The 17,066-nt window shown below is 42.4% G+C and overlaps 1 protein-coding gene across 4 annotated transcripts in view; it reads right to left on the reverse strand.

The window, feature by feature from the left end:
* KCNQ1 (potassium voltage-gated channel subfamily Q member 1) overlaps positions 1-17,066 on the reverse strand; it is a 1,547,560-nt gene that overhangs the window by 1,156,793 nt on the left and 373,701 nt on the right. For all 4 annotated transcript variants that reach the window (XM_030201128.1, XM_030201127.1, XM_030201126.1 and 1 more), the window contains exons 4-5: positions 12,894-13,020; positions 9,433-9,511 (exon numbers count right to left, since the gene is read on the reverse strand). In XM_030201128.1, the coding sequence (XP_030056988.1) occupies positions 9,433-9,511; positions 12,894-13,020 (206 nt within the window). The remainder of the gene's footprint in view (positions 1-9,432; positions 9,512-12,893; positions 13,021-17,066) is intronic.

A 17,066-nucleotide genomic window follows, 5' to 3' on the forward strand; every position in this document is an offset into this window, starting at 1 on the left:
GAAGACCCCCTTCCCCCTCCTTGCATTGCCAATACCACTTTGTGTGACCTAGGACAAGTGTCTCTATGACCCTGTTCAAGCTGAGGTCTTTAATACAATTTGTTCTCCTGGTTAAACAAATTACACAGAAAAATAAGAAAATCCACCCCGAGTCAGATCACAGACCATCAAGCCCAGCACCTTGTCTTCAACAGAGGCCAGTCCAGGTCGCAGATCCTAAAATGTAGATCTATTTCTCATAGCTAATTGCTAGGTATGAGCAATGGATCTCCTGGGTCTACTTGGCTAATTTTTTTTATCAACTTCTCCCCTAGAAACTTGTCCAAACCTCTTTCGAATCCAGCTATTAGTTGCCTTGACCACATCTTCCAGCAGCAGATTCTACAGCTTAACTATGTACTGTGTAAAAAATAACTTTTTGTGATTTATCTTGAATCTTCTGATCATCAGGTTTATTTTTGTGTTTTGTTTTCTATTCCACCCCAACTTCTATCAAATCCCTCTCCATCACCTTTTCTCCAAGCTGAAGAGTCCCAATCTTTTTAGCCATTCTGAAGAATGGGGGTATTCTACCATTATTATTATTACAGCTTATATAGCGCTACTAGACATACGCAACGCTGTACACGAAACGCATATGAGATAGTCATCTAATCAAGACAAACAGGATAAATAAGAATTTAGGGAATTACTTATGGTTGGAATGATAACAGGTATGAGTACAGAACAAGTGAATAGGAGTTAGGAGCTAAGAGTAGCCATAAAAAGGCGGGCTTTTAACCTAGATTTGAATACTGCCAGGACGGAGCTTGACGTACTGATTCAGGAAGTCTATTCCAGGCATGTGATGCAGCAAGATAAAAGGAAAGGAGTCTGGAGCTAGCAGTGTAGAAGGGTACAGATAAGACAGAATTACCCGTGTTCTCTCCTCTTCATCATTTTGTCACCCTTCTCTGAACCTTTTCTAGTTCTGCTAATCATTGAGATGGAGGGACCAGAACTGCACACAGTACTTAAGGTGCAGTCACTCCAAGGACCTATACAGAGGCGTAGAAATATTCTCAGTTTTGTCCACGGCAGATTGGCCCCTATGACTGGAAAAAGGAAAGGCACTTAAGAGTGTGTCAGTTTCCTCTGCCTTCCAGGGTAAGTTTCATGGTATGAAACTTCATATGTGCATAAAAGGTTTCTTATGAAATGTACCCATCTGTCTGTCCTCTCCCCAACACACATACAAATATGGCTAGCAGGTATGTACTTGTATGTGACCTGGGTATAGGCATGTTTGCGGGAATAGCTTGGCTGGAGCATGGGCACAGTCACAAAGTACGAACATAACATTAAAAAAATACACACCTATATGTATAATTCACCTAAATATATTTACACAGCTGCATTTTAGCCATGCTTGCTGAACAGTTGGTGCAGTAAGCTGAGATCCTAGGGAACTGGGTTCGATTCTCAGTGCAGCTCCTTGTGACTCATAACCCTCCATTGCCCCAGGTACAACAAACACCTTAGAGCCCTATTTTTTATTTTATTTATTTGTTACATTTGAATCCCACATTTTCCCACCTATTTGCAGGCTCAATGTGGCTTACATAGTACCGTAAAGGCATTTGCCAAGTCCGGTAGAGAAGCAAATACACTATAGGAACAGAGAAAGTACCTGCATATAATTTGTACAGCGCTGCATAAGTCTAGTAGTGCTATACAAATAATAAGCAGTAGTAGTAATAATATTATAAAGACACACAGCAGCATCTTAGAAAGGACATACAAATGGGACTTAAGACTCCCAGATCACAACATCTCAGATTCTGCTAGGATCGTAGAACAGATCTGATGACATATAGTCTATTCTTAAATGCATGGTAAAAGAATTAGAAAAATCCTCCACGAATGGGGTGAGCTAAAATCACAGGAAGAAGTGGAGTCCACAAATATATTCAGGAACCATGAAATTCTTTATTACCAGCATCCAAATCAGAGCCCGAAACAGGCATATGCCTGCGTCACTGGTCTGGAGTGGAGGAGTAGCCTACTGATCAGTGCAGCAGACTTTGATCCTGGGGAACTGGGTTCAATTCCCACTACAGATTCTTGTGACTCTGGGCAAGTCACTTAACCCTCCATTGCCCCAGGTACAAATAAGTACCTGGATATACTATGTAAACCGCTTTGAATGTAGTTGCAGAAACCACAGAAAGGCAGTATATCAAGTCCCATTCCCTTATCTTAAATTGTCAATGATAAGTAGCAGCAATTTAATCCTGTTCCATACATTCCTAAACAACATGAATAAAATGGCATTTAATCTACCAAGTGCAGCAATATATTAGAATGCTGTTAATAAAGAATTTCATGGTTCCTGGATATACTTCTTCCTAAAATGCATGGTGAAATGGAAATTTATACACCGGATACATGCAGCAGAAACATGTGTTTTAGAATCCAAATGGCAGATAAAATTTAATGTGGACAATTGAAAGGTGATGCACATTGGAAAGAATAATCCGAATCATATTTACCTAATGCTAGGGTCCACCTTGGGGGTCAGCACTCAAGAAAAAGATCTAGATGTCGTTGTAGATAATATGTTGAAATCATCTGTTCAGTGTGTGGTGGCGGCCAAAAAAGCAAACAGCATGCTAGGAATTATTAGGAAAGGGATGGTGAATAAGACCAAAAATACTATACTGCCTCTGTATCGCTCCATGGTGCGACTACGCCTTGAGTATTGCGTTCAGTTCTGGTCACCATTTCTCAAAAAATATATAGCAGAATTAGAAAAGGTTCAAAGAACAGTGACCAAAATGATACAGGGGATGGATCTCCTCTTGTATGAGGAAAAGCTAAAGAGGTTAGAGCTCTTCAGCTTGGAAAAGTGACGGATGAGGGGAGATATGATTGAGGTCTACAAAATCCTGAGTGGTGTAGAATAGAATGAGTAGAAGTAAATCCATTTTTTACTTGTTCCAAAAGTACAAAGACTAAGGAACATTTAAGGAAATTGTATCTCCCCTTACGTTCCTACCCGTAACCTCCGCTCTCAAGTCAAATCCCTCCTTTCGGTACCCTTCTCCACCACCGCCAAATCCAGGCTCCGCCCTTTCTGCCTCACCTCACCCCATGCTTGGAACAAACTCCCTGAGCCCATACGCCAGGCCCCCTCCCTGCTCATCTTCAAATCCTTGCTCAAAGCCCACCTCTTCAATGTTGCCTTCGGCACCTAACCACTATACCTCTATTCAGGAAATTTAGACTGCCCCAACTTGACATTTAGTCCTTTAGATTGTAAGCTCCTTTGAGCAGGGACTATCCTTCTTTGTTAAACTGTACAGCGCTGCGTAACCCTAGTAACGCTCTAGAAATGCTAAGTAGTAGTAGAAATACTTTTAAAACAAATAGGAGGAAATATTTTTTTCCCTCAGCGAATAGTTAAGTTCTGAAACTCTTTGACGGAGGATGCGGTAACAGCAGTTAGCGTATCTGGTTTTAAAAACGGTTTGGACAAGTACCTGGAAGAAAAGTCCAAAGTTTGCTATTGAGACAGACACAGGGAAGCAAATGCTTGCCCTAGGATTTGTAGCATGGAATGTCGCCATGATTTGGGTTTCTGCCAGGTGCTTGTGACCTGGCTTGGCCTCTGTTGGAAATAGGATACTGGGCTAGATGGACCATTGGTCTGACCAAGTATGGCTACTCTTATGTTCTTATGTAAAAACAAACATCCAAAACAGGAACATGACCATCTCTGTGGCACCTCATGAATGTCTATAATATGAAATGACAACACATAAATGTGTATGTCAATTTTTTTTTTTTTTGGGGGGGGGGGGCGAGTTTTGACTTCATGTCGGAAATGTATACATTTCTGTATTGCTTGGTTTTATCTTCAATAAAAATGAGTTTAAACATAAATGACTACGTCATCCATTTTGGAAACACAGATAGTTTCCCCTGAAGCTCTCACAGAGCCCACTATCCCTTGCCAGCTTTGGGGGGGGGGGGGGGGGGAGGAGGCGAGATACCAACGACTGAGGGATGAAGGACATGAACTCCCTGACCTCCCCTAATCCCTCCAGTGGAGCACTGCTTGATAGGAGCACTTTTCTGAAACCTAGATATACTAAATCCCCAAATCCATCTTCTTGGACATTGACGTTCATTCCCCTTCTGAAATGGGGTATAAACATTTCTTGGGCTTGCCGTAGTCCTACCCAGCAAACTCTTCCTTGCCATATGGATAGTCTTCAGTTTTACATGTTTATATCCCAACTTTGTAAAATTGGGATTTAGACATTCAGACAATACAAATGTTTAAATTAGACTTCCATAAACCAGCATTTAAACATTTGTATTGTCTGAATGTCTAAATCCCAATTTTACAAAGTTGGGATATAAACATGTAAAACTGAAGACTATCCATATGGCAAGGAAGAGTTTGCTGGGTAGGACTACGGCAAGCCCAAGAAATGTTTATACCCCATTTCAGAAGGGGAATGAACGCCAATGTCCAAGAAGATGGATTTGGGGATTTAGTATATCTAGGTTTCAGAAAAGTGCTCCTATCAAGCAGTGCTCCACTGGAGGGATTAGGGGAGGTCAGGGAGTTCATGTCCTTCATCCCTCAGTCGTTGGTATCTCTCCTCCCCCCCCCCCCCCCCCCCCCCCAAGCTGGCAAGGGATAGTGGGCTCTGTGAGAGCTTCAGGGGAAACTATCTGTGTTTCCAAAATGGATGATGCTTCTAAACTTGAATAATGCTTCTAAAATTAGTGGAGGAGTGGCCTAGTGGTTAGCATGGTGGACTTTGGTCCTAGGGAACTGAGGAACTGAGTTCAATTCCCACTTCAGACACAGGCAGCTCCTTGTGACTCTGGGCAAGTCACTTAACCCTCCATTGCCCCATGTAAGCCGCATTGAGCCTGCCATGAGTGGGAAAGCGCGGGGTACAAATGTAACAAAAATAAATAAATAAAAATAAGCAATAAAGGCACCTCCCTAACTAGCCTTTCTAATTACTCTCTCTGTACACAGGCTTGTAGAACTGTTTTTAGTGAAATCAGAATAGGCTCATATATGCAACGGGGTATAAAACCAAGGCCGGATTATTCTCAGCAACACATATGGAGCCAGTTAACAACTAGACTTTCTCTCTCCTCCCAGTAAACTGTACAGCGCTGCGTAACCCTAGTAGCACTCTAGAAATGTTAAGTAGTAGTAAATCCTTCCATGCATAGGAGCCAACTTTTCAAAATGAATGGGAGTGCTGAATTTTTTTTTTTTCTTTTACAGGTGGTGCATTCCCCCCTCCCCCCACTTCCTTCTCCTCAGAGTTCCAGGCCCCCCCCCCCCCCGCCTCACTCTCCTCCGAATTCCAGGCCCCCTCCCTCCCTCCGAGTACCAGGCCCAACCCCAGCCCGACCTCTTCGCCCACAACAGTCCTCCGCCGGTCCGCTCTCGCCTTCCTGCGTGCTGCCCAGAATTTTAAAACTCATCTTACCTCGGGGTCCCCACAGCAGCAGTGAAAGGCGAGCAGGCTCAGTGCTTCAGCCTTTCCTTCTCTCTCAGCTCTGGTCCCGCCCTCATTTCTTGTTTCCGCAAGGGCGGGACCAGAGCTGAGAGAGAAGGGAAGGCTGAAGCGCCGATCCTGCTCGCCTTTTACTACTGCCACGGGGACCCCGAGGTAAGATGAGTTTTAAAATTTGGGGCCGCACGCAGGAAGGCAAAGGCGGACCAGCGGATGACTGTTGAGGGAGAAGAGGGCAGGCACCGAGCAGGTCGGGCTGGCTGGGAAGGGAACTTCCGGTGGGTGAAAATATTGGGGGTGCTCGAGTACCCACAGCACCCACGGAGTCAGCGCCTATGCTTCAATGTTATTTATACTAAAAACTGGGGGCAGAATTCAGTAAACCCTACCCAAAGTTAGGATGATCTGCACTAAGCTAATATCCTATAAGGGGCGCCAGCACATATGCCTTTGAGAACCTTATGTAAATACTGGCATCCAATATATGACCTATGGAGTTGTGTGCTATGAAATTTAAGCATGCATGTTATAGAATAGGACACAGGCCAGATCTGCACTTAAATCCTAATTAATGCCAATCAGCATCAATAATTGCTGTTATCACCTGATTAATTATTGCAGGTACAGATCTGGCATCTGCAACAAAATAGCTCATCCAATTTTGGGCAACCTATATAGAATCCAAGGGTGTACATTTAATGTGTCATATTTTGCTTGCAGTCTATAAAGGATGGGGTCTGATGAATATCTTTGTAGAGCACCTCGATACTATCCAGATAGTGCCAGGACGGAAACTAGAGTTATCTAGGTAGAAGTGATTTTCTATTTTACTACCTGGATAAATTATGATAAATCTATCTGGATATCCTGATAATAAATACTCTCACTCTCTGGATAGTGCCAGCATCTCCACTGCCTTATCATATAGTTAGTGCATACGGCTACTCAGTGCATTTTTCCTAGCAAAAAAGATGCTGGTACTCAAATGCCAAGCCACTCTTCAGGGGTGGAGTGATCACTGAGGGACTCATCCCACAATAGCCAAGCCCCCTGTAACCGCTCACAGAATCTATGACAAGGCAGAATTGGTGTGTGGAGCCTGAGCTCTTTCATTAAAACTTGGGGTCCATGGGTCAATTTTAGCAGACAATGGAAAAGGTGCCAGTACTCAGTACCCCCAAGTACCCCCTCAAAAAAAAGCCCTGCGGCTACTAAACATATCCGGGTTTTTTTGCCTACTGCAGCTGGTATTTTAAAGACCTCTGACTGCAATTATTCATTGTACACTTGGATACAGTGCTTAAGCTGGTAAGCAGGAAAAAGTGGTGTACAATACATTAAAAAAGTAGTGAAAGGAATGACATAGCAGGACAGAATACATCACTAATACAGAATGGAATGGAGGACTGTATCTCATTGGTCCAGCGCCTCTGAAAGTCTAACCCAACCCCTGGTCCCCAAAAGCCAATGTGAAAAAATGAGTCTTAAGCAAAGACTTAAATTTCTTTAAGGACAGTTAATTTAATAATTATCTAGAGCGTTAAACAGAGCTTCCCAAACCTGTCCTGGAAACCCCACAGCCACTTGGTTTCCCCAAAATCCCCAATAAGCACTCTTGAGATACATTTTCAGATACCAACACTTAAATGTATTATACAACTAATGCCGCAAACTGCTTGGATTTTCAGACATCCCTGATGAATATGCAAGAGGCTGATTTGCATATGATGTAATAGTATGCATGCATTTCTGCTTCATGCATATTCATTAAGGACATCTTCAAAACCTGAAAAGCTATGGGATCTCTAAGTGAGTTATGGGAAGCCTGGGTCTTTAAAACCTTTTTGTTTGATAAAATGTCATATAACTGAAGAACAATAAAATTATTTAACCCTTTAATAGAAGTGCTTAATAATCAGAATCTCATTTATTTGGAAGTCAGAATTCAACCTTATGTACAATACTTAAACACGCACTGAGATTTTCACACGGGAATCTCTTGGAGATAGCATGTATATTTTTAAGAACGTTACCTGGAGATCTAAAGCTTTCAGTATTGCAGGCACACACTGGAATAAATTGCCAGTAGATTTAAGAATGGAAACTAATTTACTGTCATTTTGTAAGAAATTGAATAACTTTCTTTTCCTCTTGAATTGAGATATTTTATTAAATTAATTCATGACTAAAAAACAATTTTAAAGTCAAATCTCTATCAGATAATTTAACAAAGGTAGCCACCACCACAGCCCAGTTAGAGGCTTCCTCATTAGAAGTTTCTAATAATTCAGTCAGTTCCCCTCTCTCTGGATGGGAAGGAAATATGCTTAGTTGAACCAGGCATATTTAAAAGAAAGAAAGAAAGAAAAAAGTCCTTTCTATCCCAGGCAGAATTTCAGGGTTCTAATTGTTTTTTAGGGAGCGTTTAACTCTTTTTCACTCACAACAAATTTATGTTTTTAGAAATGTTTCACCTCAGACGCAAGAAATAAGAAGACCATTTCTACAGCTATGCCCAAGGGAACTGGCAATAGGAATGTTTTTTCATTAAAATATCCTAGAAGGTGTCAAGTTAAGTTTGGAGGTAATGATTACATATTTTTAGAACTTGGTTTAGAAGCCTTGATTTAGAAGCCTTGCTTAACCAGCATGAATCTGTTCATGAATAATTTAGACTGACCTACAGTTTAGAGTAGCGCTATAGAAACAATAAGTAGTAGTAGTAGAGTATAAGGTGATTAAGCAATTTGTGTATACAGGAAACAGTACTAGTTACTTATATTTCCTTAGTAATTTTCTTCTTTTTCATTTCACCTGGAGCTGCCTGCCTCCCTCTTTTCCTTTTTCTTAATTTAAGAGGATTATTATTATTATGATTTTTCTGTACATCTCATAAGGACCCTTTTACTTAACTGTGGTAGGCACTACCGTGTGCCAAAAAAGCACTGCTGCAGAACATGATGAGGTGTCCATTGGTTAGTGTTCTGATCAGTGTGTGCTAATCCCGCACAAAAAATACTTTCTATTTATTAGCATGGGAGGCGTGTCTATGGGTGGAGAGTAGGTGTGTCACGCACTGCCCAATTAGCATGGGAGCCCTTACCGCCTAGTAAACAGGTGGCGGTAAGGGCTCCCACAGTAATGGCCACGTGCTAATTGGGAAGCACATGACCATTACAGGACAAAATACAAATGCAGCCATTTTACCACCATGCTAAAAGTGGCCACAGCGCATGGTAAACCCACATGCTACAAACAGCGCCGGCCACTTTTTAGTGTAGCTTAGTAAAAGGACCCCTTAGGAAATTGATTTGATAATCTGCTTGTCTTTCTTTTGTAAATAATTAGTGTTAGATTAACACAATTTACATTTATAAAGCTTTGTTGATATTTCAAACAGAAATATTTAAATTAATTTATGACTACTTATGATTCTTTTATTGTCTTTTAATCTTGCAAACCATTTTGAATATTGTTTCAGCAAAATGGTATATAAAATCAGATAAACAAAAGCCCAAACTAGATAGTTACTGTTTAATTACACATATTAGGGGTGAGAGCACAGGGTTGCTATTCAGAAGTCCTAGGAAAAGTGTTCAAGAGTTCCTTCAACTGCTTTGGGTTACCCTGGACAAGTCACTTTTTCTGCCTATGCCTCTGTGATCCAGTGGAATACACCACTGGATATACACCTAATCAGATTTGTTTTCAGGATATCCACAATGAATATGCATGAGAAAAATTTACATATACTGGAGAGCTAGTGCATACAAATCTGTCATGCATATTTGTTATGGCAATTCTTGAAACCTGAATGGCCTTCTGTGCCTCCAGGGTTGAGAAACAATGCAAAACAAGGTATTTATCTTAATTTGACAAATTACATATACATTTTTACCTAATCGCTGATGTTGCAAAGACCTGTCCATTGGAACCCACACAAAGAACTATCACTGATGCCACTACGACAATTAAATCTGGGGAAGAAAAAAATCATTAAAAATTCTGTTCAATGTATTTGAATGCTATTTTAAGTTAACTGTACAAAACCTTTAGAGTAGAGTGGTGTCAACACATAGTCCAAAGGTTTCTCAAATGCTATTTATTATAGCCTTTTAAGATATATAAGGTGGAGAGAGTACTGTATCAGCCTATGAAAAAAAATTAGTGCAACAAAAATCAACCATGAAGACACGAGCACTCAAGACCATGGCAGTTCCTTCATCAAGACATCATCATGTTAATATTATTTCAGGAGAAACCTGTGCCATCCCAAAAGTTTACATCTTTGCATTTGTTAGCTGGATAAAACATCTACCCAACTTTCTGGGTTTTCTTTTAACTAATATGACTTGAGGGATTAGCACTACACAGTTTTGTGTACAAGATAAACTAAAAAAAATTATAAAAGAAATAACTGGGGTACAAGTGAAGGGCACAATGAGTAGAGAAGTGGCCTAGATTTTAGAGCAAATGGGCCAAGAAACAAGGAACCCAGGTTTTAAAAATTCTACTTCTTCCACTGAAGCTCATTGTGACCTTAGGAAGTCAATTAACCTTCCACTGCCTCAGGTACAAGGTACAAATACAAATCTACTTGGTCACGAGAATATCTTGTAACTTGCCTTCAGCTCGACTCTGGAAAAGACAACTTATTAAATCTCAAATCCAATGCATTATTACCTAAATTCCATTAAGAAACTCAGAATTTTTTTTCCACTCAGCTAATTCCCTCTGTCTCCACCCCACCCCCACCCCCACCCCCCACCAGCACAATTGTTATTCAGGTGAATTTATAGGAAATCCTTATAATTTAGATATTGTTTCGCAAGTTATTTTCTGATTGAATGGTTTTCCAGCCAAAAGTTTTCTCTTTTAGCCACTGAATGTGGTATAAAAAAAAAATTGTAAAAAACATAGTAAAGGACTGCAAAAGACCTGCATGGTCCATCCAGTCTGCCCAACAGTCATGTTCATTATCAAACTGTTATTGAACCAACAATCCAATATAATTAATCCTACATTTAATTCATCCAGTTCCACTTTATGTCTCCCGCTCCCCCACTGAGACATAAAGGACCTGCATTCTTTGCATACAATATAAATGTGGTATAAAGCTCAATGCACAGGATTCATTTAATCTTTTGGCAAATTTGAAAGTGATAGATCTTCAACCTCTGACCGATGGCTGTAGCAGAATCTCTCTTCTAATTGAAGCTGTTTGGACCTATATTAGTCAAGAGATTTTTACCATGTCCATTAGCAAAGTATCAGCATCGATCACTTTCAGCAATGATCCAGAGATTAAGATAATCCTGGGCACTGATTTATTCTTGATGATGGTTTAATTGTTGTTGATGTTTTAGTATACCCCTGATGCTGCCAATTGCTGAAACATGGCCATGTTGGGGTTTTACTAAATTTGCTCGGTTTTGTTAAGATTGTTTCCGCCAACTCCAGGCTCCGCCCTTTCTGCCTCGCCTCACCCTATGCTTGGAATAAACTCCCTGAGCCCATACACCAAGCCCCCTCCCTGCCCATCTTCAAATCCTTGCTCAAAGCCCACCTCTTCAATGTCTCTTTCAGCACCTAACCATTATTCATCTATTCAGGAAATCTAGACTGCCCCAATTTGATTGACTGCACTTTTTTGTCCTTTAGATTGTAAGCTCCTTCGAGCAGGGACTGTCCTCTGTGTTAAATTGTACAGCGCTGCGTAACCCTGGTAGCGCTTTATAAATGTTAGGTAGTAGTAGTAGTTATTTATTTGAACTTGACTATAAATTAATTTTGTCATTTACATCCATAATGTTTACCCTGTTTTATAGGTTTTAGTTTTGCTTTTGTATATACACACACACTAGTGTTTTTGTGCCTGTCACAAAATAATGATGGTGCAAAATCAAATTTCTTTCACTGTTCAGCACTATGAAAATGCTAATAAGGAGACAAATTATACTGTACAGCCAGTGGTGTGCTGGTAAATATTTAACAACAGGCTCTCTCCCCGGTCCCCCTCTGCGCCCCCCCCCCCAAATTGCAGAGCTGGCTATAGCCGGGGAGAGAGCCTAGGGGGGGGGGAGGTGGCAATGCATTCCTCCAGGAAAAAAAAATTAAATGATCCCAGGTTCCAATCTAATTCATGTTTAATGTGCGATAAAATGCCATAAATAAGTAAATAAATATAAACTTTTAATGTTGAGCACCTGATTCTCAAAGTGAACATATTCCAAACACTATAATGAAAATAAAATGATTTTTTTTTCTACCTTTGTTGTCTGGTGACTGTTTTTCTGATCATGCTGGTCCAGTATCCGATTCTGCTGCTATCTGTCCTCTTAACTCCGTTTCCAGGGCTTCCTTTCCATTTATTTCTTTCCTTTCCTCCTTTCTTCTTCATTTCTGGTCCTCAGCTTCTGCCTATTTTCTTCATCCATGTGCAGTTTTTCTCCTCTCTTCCTTTTCCCTCATCTCATCTCCTTCCTCACTCTTCTCTACCCTCCATCCATGTCCAGCATTTCTTCTCTCTCCCCTCCTCTCCCCTGCCCTCCATCCACCCATGTCCAGAAGTGACCCTCCTCTCCCCTGCCCTGCATGCACCCATACCCAGTGACCCTCCTCTCCCCTGCCCTCCATCCACCCATGTCCAGCAGTGACCCTCCTCTCCTCTTCTCTGCCCTGCATGCACCCATATCCAGCGCGACCCTTAGTTCTCTCCCCTCCCTCCACCAATGCCCAACGACTCCCTTCTTTCCCCTGCCACCCCCTCCCGAGTTGTCAGCGAATTCTCCTCCCTCCCTCCCTCCCTCCGAGTCTAGTCCCTCACCGACTCCTTGTTCTTCTAATTCTTCGGGGCAGGCAGTCTTGCCTGCCCACTGCCAGCTGACTCTCCCCCGCTGCCGATTTGCATTTCAAAATGGCCGCCGAGACTTCAGCAGAAGTCTTGCGAGGCCGCCTCTGGAAGTCTCTGCGGCCATTTTTAAAGCACGAATCGGCAGCGGGGGAGAGTCAGCTGGCAGCGGCAGGCAAGACTGTCTGCCCCGAAGAATTAGAAGAACAAGGAATCGGTGAGCGAGACCAGATCCGGAGGGAGGGAGGAGGGAGGGAGGAGAGCCAGAGCCAGCTCGCAATATTTAACAACCGGCTCGCAAGTCGGTGGAAAGATTAACAACTGGCTCTTGCGAGCCGGTGCGAGCCGGCTCCAGCACACCACTGTGCAAAATTCCAAGTCTGGAGAGGATATCCCCTTAAGTACATTTTGAATGGGCAGATAACATACACAGGCATATAAATATATATCTGACTTATTTAGAAATGGCAACCTTCCTAATTATTTTTTTTTTTCAAACATACACTCACCTATTATGGAAATTGGTTTTCTAGCAAAGCGAAGCCTCCCCCAAAATCCAACATATTTACTGCGGCATCCTGCAGACCACAATCGCACCACATATTCAGCTCCGAAGAACACCACCAACACAATCTCCTGCAGGAAGCAAATACAGAAACCCATGACTCCTCTCTTATGTCTCCTTCCAAAAGCAGGTTATCATAAAAAGAAGGAATGTAAAATTTGGTTAGTGGAAAGAATTCAGTGTTAGAATTATCATAGTGGAATAGTCAAGGATACACTTAACTCCATGAGAACTCATTCAGATTCCAAGCTTGTAGTGCAGAGGCAGGGCCATGCCTAGGGTCTCTGGTGCCCCCCTGCAGTTGGCGCCCCCCCCCCCCCCCCCCATGTGGCACAAGATGCAAAGGAAATAGGAGCTGAAAGATGGAGTGCATCTTTGTGGGATTGCTGAACAAATAGAGGGTTTACAACCACTTAGCTTTTCGTGCTTTCATGTTCATGAAATTAGTAATTAAATCTTTGATATCTAACTGGGCACATACAGTATATCATTCTCAATAGCAATGATGGCAAGGCTTACAAGCCTTTCTTGCGAAATACTTGATCGCAAATAATCCTATATAATAATTCTCACCTCCAAAAGGATGTGCATGGGACCGTGCCTCCCTCGGAGGTGGTCTGCTAGGCAGGCACGCACTGACGTCAGTGACAGCTGATAACAAAGCAAGGGGAGGAGTAGGGAAACATGCAGAGCGTGTTTCCCTACTCCTCCCCCTGTGTTACAGCCCACTGCACCCCCCTTCCACGACCCAGTCGACCCCCCTTCTCGGCGAAAACCGTCCCCTGCCGCCGTCCAGTACCTGTGCTGACGGGGGACCCCAACCCCCGTCAGCCGAAGTCCTGTGCTGGCCTTCGCGCCGTTGCTTCTTCAATGATCTTCGGTTCAAGTTCCTCTGCGTGCGTCTGATGTCAGATGCACACAGAGCAACTTGGACACAAAATCATTGAAGAAGCAACGCCTTGAAGGCCAGCACAGGACTTCGGCTGACAGGGGTTGGGGTCCTCCGTCAGCACAGGTACTGGACGGCGGCGGGGGACGGTTTTCGCTGAGAAGAGGGGGTCGACTGGGTCGCGGAAAGGGGGGATGAAAACGGAGGGACGGCAGAGTCTGAAACAGCGAGGGAGGGAGGGTGGGAGATGGCCTTGCTAGCGCCCGTTTCCTTCCCTTTTGAAACGGGTATTTTTTACTAGTTTTTTTTTTGTATTTTTCAATCTTTATTAATCTTTTAACAATCATAACATAAATTTATGAGTGATAATACACAATTTAAGAAACGAAATAATAGGAAAAATACTTAATCTTTACATAAGTTACTTAACTATCGACCACAATTTTAGTAAATGATCCAAGATGGAAAAATCGAAATTAAACTAAAAAATCACCAGAATATTTAGAAACGTCTTTCCTAGGTACTTCACTCCAATCTGTCTTACAGTGTTACATTTTGAGACTAGACTACCACATTAACCTCTTCCTTACTTAATAGAAATTGCTCCAATTGTTTGGGCTCAAAAAATTGAAAATGCTTTGACTGAAACAAAATCCGACATATGCAAGGAAATTTCAATAGAAAAGTTGCACTTATTGCCACAGTTCTCGGACGCAAAGCCAGAAATGCTCTGCGCCTATTCTGTGTTTCATGTGATAAATCAGGATAAACACGAATTTTAGAGCCCAAAAAAATTGAATCCAAATGTCTCAAGGAAAGTCTCAATACTGCATCTCTATCCATTTCCAGAGCAAATGAAACTAATAATGTAACTCTTTGCATTATAACCTCCAATGATGACTCCAAAAAAGTAGTAAGATTCATTACTTCACCCACTGGGGGTTGATTGTTTCCTGGTAAACATTTGGGATCAGTTTGTAGGTAAAACGCTCGAGTTACAGGAGGTAATGAACTTTCTGACATACCTAGTATATCTACCAGGTATTTTTTAAACATCTGAATTGGGGTAACTAATGGTGACCTAGGAAAGTTAATTACTCTCAAGTTAAGTCTTTTAGCTTGGTTTTCAAGATAGTCCAATCGTCTAAAGGTAAAATTCTTATCTTTAAGTAAGGTTTGTCCAAATAGCTCCATCTTTTGAGTTTTTTCATCCAGACGTTTAACTTCAGAAGTTTGAAATTCATTAGTCTGTATTTGGCTCAATGCAGCCTCTGAGAAAGCCTTAATTACTTCAGTGTTTTTAGTTATCAATGATTGTAATGAAGAGTGAGTGGACAAAGTCAAGTCCCAAAGTGACTCTAATGTCACTACGGTTGGTTTTACCACTTTCCCCAATGAAACATCAGGAAGGGTTGCTTTAGCAGCTTGTTCCAATATACTCACTGTCTGTAAAGACAGCCCAGGAATCGTTGTTATCAATGGATTCCTCAAGCCATTAGCATTCAATTGATCTCTCCCAGCAGGCACGCTCCCCCCACCCTGCTCCCTCTGTTCTCCACTCTGGGATTGAGTTGCAGGACTTGTCTGCAGAGTCTCTCTTCCTGGTTGGGGAGGAGCCGCACATTCGACGGGGCTGAGGGAAGCCCCGTCTACACTGTCAGCCTGCATAGCAACGCTGGCTTCGGCAGTAGGAGTAGAGGTCATCCCAGGAACAGACGCGACAAGAAACTGCTCCGAAGTAGCCTGTCGAAGTTGGTGAGTCCCGTCAGGGGTAGAGGGAATCTCCCTGACTTTGCCTCTCCTTTTCCCCATTAAGGGGTTTGGTGAGAAACCGTCCTCAGCAGTGCTTAGGCAGCAGAATGAAACGCGTCTGGCGACATTTCTCAAAGCGCCGCCATCTTGGATCTGCCCCCTTTTTTACTAGTTTTTTATGATTTTTAACCGTGAAAATGATCGCTCACCACTTGCCACACTGACAGGGAGGGGCATAATTGAAAGATCGTCCAAGTATGAATTAGGACGTTCTTACAAAAACGTCCAAAAATAGACATGTATAATCGGAAAATAGTGTGGGCGTTTTTCGATAATCAATTATCCCTGTAAGAAAACAATCAAATGACGAGCGCATAAGCGTGACTGTATTGGGCGCTCTAACACGGTCGATTATTGCAGGTGCAAACAACCAAATCACAAAGTGTGTAAAATAATGTACATAGGTGTACCGCAAGTACAGTACATGTTGTTCAGGCCATCCAGGTACGGGAAAATATGAGGAACGCGTATATGTGTCAACTACAGACATATCATGCTGCGCCACCCATACTTTCATCATATGTGCCCATCTGCATGTCCGGATCTGCATGCACTGTACACCTACTGAACATGCAGCTATATGCATATTGTGTATATGTGAAAAGGGTCGGGTGGGGTGCGTCATACTCATCTATATAAGGCACGTTCCACACACGTGCAGGCATGTGCACGTCAAAGACGTCTATGCTTACGAGGGCGTCCACGTGCTGATAAAGGCCATATATGGAATGGTCATCCATATATAGAGCTGTGCATGAAAAGACGTCCCTCACGCAAAGTCGTCTATATAAGGCACTTTTCCAACACGTGGAAAAATGGCGCAGCGACGGGAGCCGAACTTCGGGCAGGAGGAGAGCCTGTTGCTGGTGCGCCTGTGCCTAAGGCACCGGCACAGGCTCTTTGTGCAGCACCACCACCTGCCCCCCAGGCTCCAGGCCATGCGAGCCTGGTCCCCTCCTGTACCTACACATATAACAGCTCCATCATCAATGTTACCACCAGTAACTGGAGTGTCCATGCAAGGATCATGAGTAATATAGGAACATGCACAATCACTAATAAATTGTATGTTATTGAAAGGACGACCATTCCCACATCCCTACAAGAATGTATTTCGTTAGTTATGTGACAATTATATTATTGTTATGTGACAATTTCGTTAGTTATGTGAAGGCCACATTTTCCAACTCCTCTTTGCAGCCTCTATGTGGCTTACAACGCATCCGAACAGTGGAAACATGAGACCAATGAAACGTATACCATACTTTATAACATGGTCATGATAACACATATAAAGTAGTTTAACAAGCATACATTATAATGTATACAAACGGTACTGTCTGGCCTCATGCCCACCTCTCTGGCATCATCTGCATAGGAATCAACTCGGTTGCTGCTGTGGGTGATTGACCACCC

This window comes from Microcaecilia unicolor, chromosome 4, assembly GCF_901765095.1.
Source record: "Microcaecilia unicolor chromosome 4, aMicUni1.1, whole genome shotgun sequence".
Lineage (NCBI taxonomy): Eukaryota > Metazoa > Chordata > Amphibia > Gymnophiona > Siphonopidae > Microcaecilia > Microcaecilia unicolor.